We start from the raw sequence: 10,999 nt of genomic DNA on the forward strand, positions 1-10,999 counted from the left end.
TTAAGGAAAGCTGAATAGGTAATATTCAAACTCTTCTTCAAAATTATCTCACTTTCACAAAAAAAAAAAAAGAAAAGCACAGAATTATTTCATTCTCCCCCCCCCGAAAAACCTTTTGAATAGAAACTGATAAAATAAACTCATTTGCAACTTTATTTCTTGAAGAATATGATACAGTAATTTTTTATTAGTTCTATCTTGCAATGAGGTATCAGAAAGCAGAAGATAGAGAAGAAATTGCTGTTTGAATAGGCATCATACACATTTTCCTAGAACGCAGAAATAAGTAGTCTGTACAACTACAAAAATATCTATGAGGAACACCATAGGTGTACTAGGTTCAATTCACAGAATTCAAAATATTGGTCAGTGAAAAGAAGAAAGCAAAGGTGGCCTGCAATTTCTTCATGGAAACATGAAAAAGTTTTCTTGCTGCTTCCAGAACAAACTCTGAATGCCCAGCCAGATGCAAATGTGACAGAAATAATTACGCATTCATAAGCACTGGCACACAAGCCTTCATATCAGCAAGTGACAAGAAAATTATGGCAGTCTAGGACAAAAGCTTATGAAGACAAATAATTAGCTCTGGGAGTAAGAATAGAGATTAGAGCAGGTCTTGGGGCTCAGGGCACTAAACCTCTACTGCAGGCTAACACTGACTTACTTTGTGAATATGGACAGTAATTTTATTTCTCTGTTCTTCACTTTCTCTGGTCTCTGTGTACATTTCTATTACAGAGCAATGCCAAAATGCTGAAGAAGCTAACTAAGTACAGATTTTACATTGAAAAGTAATATATTACTAAAAATTACTCTTTTCAAGCTTACTTCAAAGGCTTGTTCAAGGAAACTGTCTGCAGAGAGGGATTACGGAAGGACTGTATAGCTACCTATGGGAACATCTCTATACAGCACTTATGTTGCTCCTACTGTTTGCGTAGCACCTATTGCTGGACTAGTGCTGTAGACACCCAAGTCATCTTTGTGAGTGATGTGCAACTTCCAAGGGAAGAAACGCTGCTCAGAGGGCCTTCTCCTGCTCTGAGACACCATCAGTTCAACATCCTGATCAGAGAGCAACCGGATCAGATCACCGTCAAGGTCCCGGTAATTCAAAACAATGTCATCTTGGTCAAACTCACGCCTGTTAGAAAAGAAATTGATTGATCCCCAGAAATCAAGGAATGCCTAGGATGTTCTGCATTCTGAACAATATACTGGCAATATAATTCACTCTGCTAAAAGCCACACAAAGCCTTGGCTGTCCTGGCATTCTTGATACCACTAGTACTAGAAATCATACAGCCTCATTCATGCTTTGTTGTGTCTAAGCTAAGAAATCTGTCAGAACCAAGAACCACTTCCAGTGACATCACATGCATGGCACAGTTAATCTGTGAGTTTGATAAAATTCCCATACAGAGGAGCTGACAGTTGTTACTACCCACTTTTGGCTGTTTATGGCTGCTATTTTGAGGGGAGGACAGGTTAAGGAATGGAAGAATATTAGCACAGGTGTTCTGTTACTAATATTTGATATTCTAATGTTTTGGTGTTCAACACTAGATTAATCTCATTTAAGACTGCTTTAACAGGTATTAGAAGGCAATGTCCTGCATCCTGAAGAAGTATATTAGACAAAAGATCCTTGTATGGGAGTATGGCTCTGAACTTAGAACAAGAAATGGAAACTTTTACCCAGCATAATCAAAGTGTGTGGCATTCCATACTTACTGACAACCCCAAGACAAACTAGTATCTGCACAGGTGGCCCTGTGACAAGTCAAAGTACAACTTCTTCAGGACACTTGAAAAGTATTTCCCAAGTAGAATGTGGAAAATCTAGGACTGAAAGGAACTTGACAAATCTTTAAATGATATATAACTACTTGCATTGTACCTCATCAATTCCATGAGATCTTTGAATGGTGGAATGCTGCTTAGATCCTCTTCCACTGAGATATCCCTGTAACAAGAACAAATCTTACCATTACATATCATGAAAAGAGAATTGTCAGCATTTCTTCAGTAGTAAACTGGAAGACTGTATTATTACCTGATAGTGGTCACAGTCTCATCATGGTAATAACAGCGAACTTTATTAACTGTGTCTTCCTGCTGTGGTAAATCTTTTATGATCTTCACAAAAGCACATGGGAAAATCCCAGTGGCATCATCAGCTGTTCCCTGGAATGACAGGAAGTGTTAGAATGAAGGATATCATGCCTTTTTGGCCACATACGGTAAGTTCTGGAATTCAATTAATTTCCATGGAATCAACAGTAAGAATTTTTCTACTATGATCAAGAAAAGAAAGGCTATGGAAGCGACCTGATGGCATCCCTACAAAAAGATTGTACAATTGCGTAGTCAAATACAAGTTGGGGGAGTGAAACTGTGTGTAAAAAATACAGTCAGATGGTTACCAAGGAAGGCTGTGGTGTTTGAGCAAGCAGAGATATCGTATCAGCAAATACACAGTATGTTCTCCTCATCCTTTTTCAGAAATATCCTTGCTGCATTGCCTGAATTCTCTTTAATCAGGCTGACCTGTGTTGTGGTATGAAGCAACTCACCCTGAGGCAAGAAACCAATTAAATGCTGAAACGGAGTTTCCATCTCCATTCTGTGGTCTTTTTGTGTTCTAATCTCTTCCAAAGAATTTTGAAACATTTCAGCAGAAGCAATTGCAAATGAAAACTGAAGTCTAGAGGGCATCAAATTTGTAAGCTAAAAACCATCAAGGAAAGAAACAATTTCAAACTTGGAGTCAAGGATTTATTCTCAACAGTAAGACCTGATTATGATACAGTTTCTCCTTGAAAGGAGGAGACAGGTCCCAAGGACTAGGAAAACCCTTTATGCTAATGCATTTCAGGGTATGCTAATAATTCAGTACTGCTATTGCAGTCTTACCTCCAACCAGTCTTTGTTTACCCTGCTGAGTAGATAGATCAAGTCTCCCTTCTTGAAGCTGAGTTCCAGTTTATTGGTTCCAGAAAAATCAAACAGTGCCTACGGAAAGTAATAACACTGAAATTATTAATTCACAGAATTATGAAAGTGGATCTTTCCTTCTGTTCTGTTCTTGAGGTGAGAGCATATATCAGCACAATAGTATGCACTTTGTCATCACAGATGTATTTCTGGAGTAAGGTCATATATATGACTGTAGTCTGCAGCTCTCACAATTTCTTCTACTCAGCACACACTAAAATGCTTTGAAGAAGTACTGAAAGCACTGGGATAAACTTGGCTCTCAGAAAGATACATGCTAGGATTCTTAAGTGACGGTACACTGAGCACCAGCGAAATAAAGAAGTTGAAAACACTTAAGAGCAAGTAAGTCAACAGAGCAGAAGACACTTGACAGCTTGAAAACTTGAAATCCTGAGAACTGAAAAGATATGTATTATTTCTGATTGTAGCTTTACAGCTTTCAGATTTGCTGCAAAGTATCACAGCCTCTAAAAACTGCAGAAGTAGTGTGTCCTAATTTGAGGGTAACTGTCACTTTCACATCTAGCTTTCAGGCCTGTATGCTGAACTGAGAGATTTGGGGAAGTCTGGGAAATTGATTTGTAGTTAAAATGCGACCTAGATGCCCCCTTCAGGTGAACAAAAAAGGAGGTAAGCACATGCTACCACCCTAACAAGCTGCTCTTGAATAACTGAAGTGGCCTAGTTATCAAAAATGTACAACTCCCTCATTGTCCTTAGAGAACACGGTAGCCATTTAAATGCTCTCAGAGGACCACAAATGAAAAGGTGTTCTTTATTCTGTGTTGCGATGGTTCTTCTGGTCTTGTTAATGCCAAGTTCTCCTAATAAAAAATAAAGACAATGACTACTGATGTGCTAGTAGTTCATATGTCTACTTAACAGTTTTTTCAAAGGCCTTTTTTCATCTATTGAAGTTTTCATAATTATATTCAATATTAATAAATTAATAGATAAAACCCAAGAGATATGACTGATCTAAGACCTGCCATACTTAGTGTAAAAAATAAAAACAAAAAACCTCAAAACTTGCTTTATTTTTTAATCTTACATGGCAAAGTCACATGTTCCAGGAAGCAAGACCATGCTCAGACAAGCAGTTCCATGTGCTTAATACCAAAACAATGCACAGCAAAAGACAAGAGTATAGGCACTTTTCAGTAGAACGCTTACGTTACAGAAAATAGTAAGATGCCTTACCTGCAAAGCTTTAAAACATATTCTGAAGTCAATGACATTGAAGCTTGTACTTGTTTTAAATTTAATCTATGGGTATCACTATGTAAATGTGGACCATTTGGCAGTAAGCTGCACATGTCTCTCAGTTTTGAACCTCCTTCCATTCTGAGTTCACAATGGACCTTCTTATTACTCAAGAAAGGAGGAACAGAACACTTCTTTCCATCCTTTGTTTCATTCCCTGTTGTGAAAATCAACTGCTTTCCCATGCCAGTTTTGCTTTTCCTCCTTTCCCCAAGCTCTAACTGGAAAAGATGACCTGATCAATGAGATACCAAAGTAAAACAGTCTTTAATCTCCTGTCCTATGACAGCTTGTGCAGAGTACTCACCTCTGCCCGTGGAGTTGCTGTGCGGTCAAAAATAGGCACTTGAGGTGAAATGCTTTTACTGCAAAGAAAGGAGACAACAGGGAGGACAATATGTCCTTCTAGTCATCAAAAATACTACATGATCAGTAGTACAATGTCTGCATTTTCATTACTTAAGAGGCAGGCAAGCCATAGATCACTGAAGAAACTGCATGAGAATCTGTGTTCAACCCTGAAGTAAATAAATATGGATGTTACAACATTGCCCTAGTCCTCTCAGTTTCAGTGCAGAGCAGCAGCCATCTGATGATGTCTGCTGCTGAGAACAGATGGAATTTTCAATACAGACAGTATTCTGGACCTCTCTTCCACAGCACTGCTCAGCTCCCCCACTCTGCCTTCTGGGCATCCCTGTTTCTAGCATTTATGGCGTTCAGTTCAAACTCTGCCATCATACACACATCCAGGAATGCACACACACATGCAGCTTTTGCACTGTTTGAGGTAAGTGAAAAGGAGGCAGGTCCATCTTTGCTCTGTTGAAAGGAGAATTAATTTGTCTGAAGGGTAATGAAGTATGGTGTCTATTTAGTAGTTTTCCAAAGGGGTGTCAATGCTACTGTGTAGGACAGGTCCCTGTTTAGACAAAGAACAGGAACAAATGAAGTATTCAGTTTCATTTAGTGTCTGAACCAGTTCTCACTGAATTCAGTGCCAGAACTCACATTGATCTCAGTGGTGCAAGCCTATGTCCTTAAGCTTGGCCTGTATATTCTGCGCATGATAACAGATACTACCATTAAAGAATTATCAACAGATACATCTGAGCAGCATTTTTCTAAAAGCAAGCTATACTCTTATTTTGGAATTTTCCTTTACTGTGAGTATCACATTCACTTTAAAAATTTGTGATTACTGAAGAAATACCCTCTGTTCACTCTGTGACAAAGATCCTCATATTAGGACTTCATGGATTCACTTGGGAAACACAGCGGTGATCCTCATCTCTCTCTCCCCCCAAATCTGGACAGCATCTCTTACATCCAGCAATGCTGAAAAAACATGTCAATCACTCACACTCGGCGTGTCCGTGGGCGAAGACGTCTCAGTCTGTGAGGTACCTGTTCACTGTCAAAGGTTGAGTGGTAGAAGAACAGCCGTACCTCTTCATCCATCAACACCCAAATGGGTAGGCAGAGCAGGTTCTGTGCCAAAAGCAAGCAGGAAGCAGAGCAGAACAGTGGGAGAGACCAATTGTCTATTTATTTACATGTAACCAATATGCATCTCTGACCTACAGGATCATGAAAGATATTCATCACTGCCAGAAATCTCCCTCCTCTCCCTTCTCGCTCAGCAGGACACAGCTGAACAGTTCTCTTGTTTACTCCTGGAACTGGCCAATGTATTGCTTCACTCTTTTTGGGCCTGATTTACTGCAGAATGAGTAAATTGTTCTTTTTGTTTCACTTCAGAACATGAATGACTGTAGAAAAAAGACAAGCTTAAGTATTGGAAGTCTTGGCCAGTGCTTCAGAGTTTTACTGATTTAAAGTTAGGTCTTCGGTTAACCTGCACACAAAGAATTTCTCTCCTTGATGTTACTGGCTGTGTCTTCACTGCAGAGCAAGTATACCCAGAAGCCCACCCCACTCTCCTAGTCCCTTAAGTGCAAGTACCAACTCCACATTCACACAACACCTGGAGATTCACCATTTCCTCATGCATCTTGGGTTGGTGTTTTTTTAAAGATATCTATCTATATATGAAGGCAAAGAGTAAGCCTTTATGAACTGTGTACTCCAGCAGATCCTACAGTCTGAACGATCTGGACTGCAGGTTGTCCCACAGTGTGGAAACTGCGTCTTTCAGAAAAAGAATACAGAGAGAAGCAGATACCTAAGACTTCAACAGTACGGTCTCTCTTAGCTGATTTCAAGGGGTAAGTATCTGCAGTGCTCAGTGCAATCTCTACCTTAAAATTAACTTTTACCTTCATGTAGACATTTAGGATAGGAATCCTGTTCTCAGCAATTTCCTTTTTGGCCCCAACATAAACTTTTCCTGGAAAATATAAAAATTGTGACAGTTACTGAAGAAAAAAAAAAAAAAAAAGGCTGTCAGAGAAATCAAGCAGTCCGGAAAAAGTAAGATCTCCAAGAAAATACATATTTCCTAAAGGATTTTAGGTTTCTAAATGAACATTACCACAAGTGGAGGGATTGCCAATGGAACTTGACTTCTCCAGCATCCACAGCTGGGAACTAGTTCCTTGTCACAACTGCATCCCTATGATGCACGCCTTAGGACAGCCTGAGGCTGAGAAAACTGCTAACCATGCACAGATTTGGTACTGACAGCTTACCTGGCAATATGGGGAGTGTGCAGGTAAAAGGGCTATTTTTGCTCTCTGCCCCATATCTCTCCTCTAGTTTGGCATGCAGGGCATAGAACTGACGATAGCGTCGGAAAATCAGGTATCTGCCACCACCTTTAACCTTTACTTCAATGACAAACATCTGAAACAGAGAAGGGGGATTCAGGCTGATGTTCATACTTATAAACACCTACCAAATGAAAGTGACACATACAATAGGAACATAAGATCAGTGCTCTGGTAGTGGGAATATTGTCTTAGGGGCAGAGTGGAAAGAAGGCCTTCAGTTAAGCATCTGCAGACTCGGGTACTAGAAAACAAGTTAGCACAAGACAGTGTCGGTCCAGCCTTCCCATGCGTCATGTCCTGTGGCTGCTTTATATTTCATAATCTTAAAAGGAAACCTGAAATGACTAGATGCTACTTTATGCTTACACAACATCCCTCAGTGAAAAAAAAAAAAAACCACCATACTAGCGAGGTAAATGCAAATATTTCACAGTAGGATGCTTTGGACATCTAAATCTATAGACAGACACCTAAATGAATTGCTTTTCAGAGTTGAAGGCATTCATACTTCTTTTTGACTTTAAAGTACAGACTTTCAGAAATTACGGCCTGACCTCTTCCAACCACTATCTTATTTCTTGTTTCTTCCCAAAATTGCTTTGCTCTAAAGGAGCCCACAATTTCCATGCACTGACCTCTGAGTCACATTGCAGCCAGATCTTTCAGCAAACATAAAGACAGAGCAACCAAACATCACTATACTCCAGAGTATCCCAGCTTCATCTGGGATAGAGTTAATGTTCTTCCTAGTAGCTGGTACAGCGCTGTGTTTTGGATTTAGTATGAGAATAATGTCAATAACAAGCTGATGGTTTAGTTGTTACTAAGCAGGGCTTACCCTAAGACAAGGACTTTTCACTTCCCCATGCTCTGACAGTGAGGAGGTGCACAAGAAACTGGGAGGGAGTAGAGCCAGGACAGCAGACCTGAGCTAGCCAAAGGGATATTCCATACCACAGAATGCCAAGCTGAGTATATAAACTGGGGACAGTTGGCCAGGAGTCACCATGTGCTGCTCAGGGACTGGCTGGGCATCGATCAGCGGGTGGTGAGCGATTGTATTGTGCATCACTTGAGTTTTATTCCTCTCTCTCTCTGTTACCTCCCGTTTCATTACTATTATTAGTAGCAGTGGTAGTAATAGTGGTATATGTTACTCTATTTCAATTACTAAACTGTTCTTATCTCAACCTACAAGTTTTACCTTTCTCTGATTCTTCTTCCCATCCTACAGGGCGGCAGGGGGGAGTACGTGAGCAAGCTGCTGTGTGGTACTTCGTTGCTGGTTGGGGTCAAACCACAACAGAGTAAAACCTGCATACTGCAGTGGGAAGGTTTTATAAGCAATGTCTCCAGCAAAAGCAGCATACTGAGTCAGACTGAGCTGGTCGTATCCAAAACCACTCTTCAGAAAACCTCATACTGCTTTTCCCTACTCTTCTATTCCTGTGTGCTCTTTCATGACTTATTAATATGCTACCTTCTGTGGAGATGGAGATGCTAACTTGCCAGTACCATGGAATAAGGAAGACAAGATCCTGCCCTTCTACCTTCTTTGCATTCCTTTCCCACTATCTTCACCAAAGGTACAGCACTTAACAGGAAATAGATCAGAAATCAGCTAAGAATTTAGAAAAGAAGCAATGTTAGAGGATACCTCTGTCACATTTCACCCAGACAGTACATTTTTAGACTAAATCTGTGATAGACTAACCACCATTCCAGAAAAAGGAAGCACTGGAAAGTTCTCCACGCAGAATTCTTCATGCCAAAAAGCAGCTACCCAAGATTAACTGCATTTTGTTTCCCAAAACCAAACTAATCAAAGATAAAGGCATATAGAGACAGGATAGATCTCGCTTCTTACATAATAATTAGTAAAGCCTTTCTTCTCTTCAATATCTGCAATGTTTGCTGAAACAGGTACATCATCTGGAAGCTGGTCAAAATCACTGTGAAGCAAGAACAAAAGGTTTAGGTTACTCATACCAGCATTAGCCTTTGGAGGTCTCTATGCCATACAGAACAAAGACAGTTAGGCAAATCACATCATCTACTGTCAAAACTAAAAAGTTAGAAACTCGTGATGTCGTTCTTTTCCTCCAGATGTCTGATCTTGAGATGTCAAGTTTCTAGAAGTTCAGCACAAGTCAGTGACCTTTGTGAAGATTCAGCAAGCCTGAAAAACATCCCTATCATTCCCAGGCTTGTGAGAGTGGCAGGACTACAAAAGAAACAATTGAGCTAGTAAGCTTTCCCTGAGAAATGTGATCAACTCTGGGTGCATTCTTAATCCTTCCTAAAGCATCTGGTAGACTTACAATAATAACTCTATAGCAGCATCTCTTATTCAAAGGAGATCATTATATATCATGATTTATGCTGCTATTATTACTGCATTACTGTAGAGAATAAGAAACAGTTCTAAGAAAAGAGCTTGTGCTAGGTGCTGTAGAAACTGACAGCACAAAGTTAATTCCTAAAAACCTTACACTGTATGTGTAAGATGCATACTAAGTCCTTTACATTAAGATAAACCAACAGAAGAATAAGCACAAACAGAAAAAAAGGAAAGAAACAAAGACATAGTATTGTTCTATATCATGACTAGTGGTGCCACCACTTTTTTGTAAACATCACAGTAAAGCAGACTTTTAAAGAGGCTTTGAAAAAAGAATGAGTAGCCTAGCAAATATTTACAGAGAGACCTCCCAGTCAGATAACCTGAAGCAAGCACAAAGGTACTTGTTTGAAAATGTCAAAAATGTGTGAAGGAACACACAATAGTGGTCAAGGTTAGAATAAGCTTTGCAGATCCTAGAAAGTATCAGATTGGAAGAAAGAGAGAAGGAAGGACCCCTGTGGAACACCTAAAGAGCATCCATATGACCACACTCTCATGTTTCTTGTCTATATTGTCCACACAACAAAACAGCATGAATTGGCAGGTGCTTTTTCTTCTGGGACCTTCTCCTTGGTATAACATCTTTGACAAACAGAAGGCAAATTCACCTTTATGTCAATCTTAGAACTCGGTGTTGTTAGAGTGGTATTCATACTAACACTTAAGCAAAAAAAAGATCAATAGTGAGGAAAAAAGGATAACAAATGAGGTAGAGAAAAACTTAAAAAAGGATCATCTAAGAAATGCCAAGCTGATGTAATGTTAAATATTCTGACAATACAAAAAATATGGCAGTTGGCTCAGTTTATTCAGCTAGGAGAATATCCCAAGCAGGGACCACCACAATGCGTAGCCCATCTGGAAAGCTGAAGTAATGATGCAAAGACTTGCAATAGCTTCCTGTATGAGGAGAATGACATGAATCAGCACCACCCACAACACTGTCAATACTACCACTTACAGTGAAGAGGGATGTGGTTATGGAGATCAAAAGATATCATTATTCACATCACAAACATTCATATCACAAATCCCAGTAAAAAGGAAACTGTTTACAGCTGTAAAGAGGACAATGACCCACTATTGTCCTAAGTGCTGAATATTCCCCACAAAAAGAAAGTCCACTCCAATTTAAGAAATGCTCTGCTCCACACTGAGCAACCTAATAGCTCTGATAACAAGAAGCCTTTTAGAATCTTCAAAGAAGCTTGCATCCAAAGCAAAATAACAGGTCGTTGCAGTTACATGGAGGCTTGTGGGGAGGCAGGGGGAGGGACAGACACATTACCTCTTTTCTCGCAGCTGTCGGGGAAGAGACATGGTTTTCAGCCTCTTAAATCCAGATGGCTGAGCTCTATTCCTCCACTTCTTGTGCAGTTCCTGGTTGAATATGATGAATACAGTCAAAGCAATTCTCCGTGTGTGAACCAAGACTCCTTTGCAAGGCCTCAAAGATCTTTTTTTTAATGTTTCAGTGTCCGACAATTTCTTCTGTACCTCCCCACCCCCATGAGATTGAGGAAGTGCTAGAGAAAAAACAGTCATAAAGACTGTTCTGTGTTGTCTGTCATGTATCGAAACTGCCACAGTTGAGAAA

The 10,999-nt window shown here is 39.8% G+C and overlaps 1 protein-coding gene across 1 annotated transcript; it reads right to left on the reverse strand.

Annotated features, from left to right (window-relative positions):
• Window positions 1-5: 5 nt before the first annotated feature.
• On the reverse strand, window positions 6-10,948 carry NCF4 (neutrophil cytosolic factor 4). The gene is made up of 10 exons (XM_056339858.1): window positions 10,691-10,948; window positions 8,866-8,950; window positions 6,918-7,071; window positions 6,546-6,616; window positions 5,630-5,757; window positions 4,574-4,631; window positions 2,920-3,018; window positions 2,060-2,190; window positions 1,904-1,969; window positions 6-1,147 (listed from the first exon to the last, which is right to left on the reverse strand). Exons 1-10 carry the CDS (start codon window positions 10,945-10,947, stop codon window positions 919-921), a joined length of 1,278 nt encoding a protein of 425 aa, XP_056195833.1. The 5' UTR covers window position 10,948; the 3' UTR covers window positions 6-918.
• Between the last annotated feature and the right edge of the window lie 51 nt (window positions 10,949-10,999).

Source organism: Falco biarmicus, chromosome 5 (assembly GCF_023638135.1).
Source record: "Falco biarmicus isolate bFalBia1 chromosome 5, bFalBia1.pri, whole genome shotgun sequence".
In the NCBI taxonomy this organism is placed as follows: Eukaryota; Metazoa; Chordata; class Aves; order Falconiformes; family Falconidae; genus Falco; species Falco biarmicus.

Coding starts and splice junctions, on each gene's coding strand:
- NCF4 (XM_056339858.1), bottom strand. CDS start 10,947: ATGACTGTTTTTTCTCTAGCACTTCCTCAATCTCATGGGGGTGGGGAG. Junction 1,970..2,059: donor GAGACTGTGACCACTATCAG/GTAATAATACAG, acceptor TTCTTGTTACAG/GGATATCTCAGTGGAAGAGG. Junction 1,148..1,903: donor GATCTCATGGAATTGATGAG/GTACAATGCAAG, acceptor CTTTTCTAACAG/GCGTGAGTTTGACCAAGATG.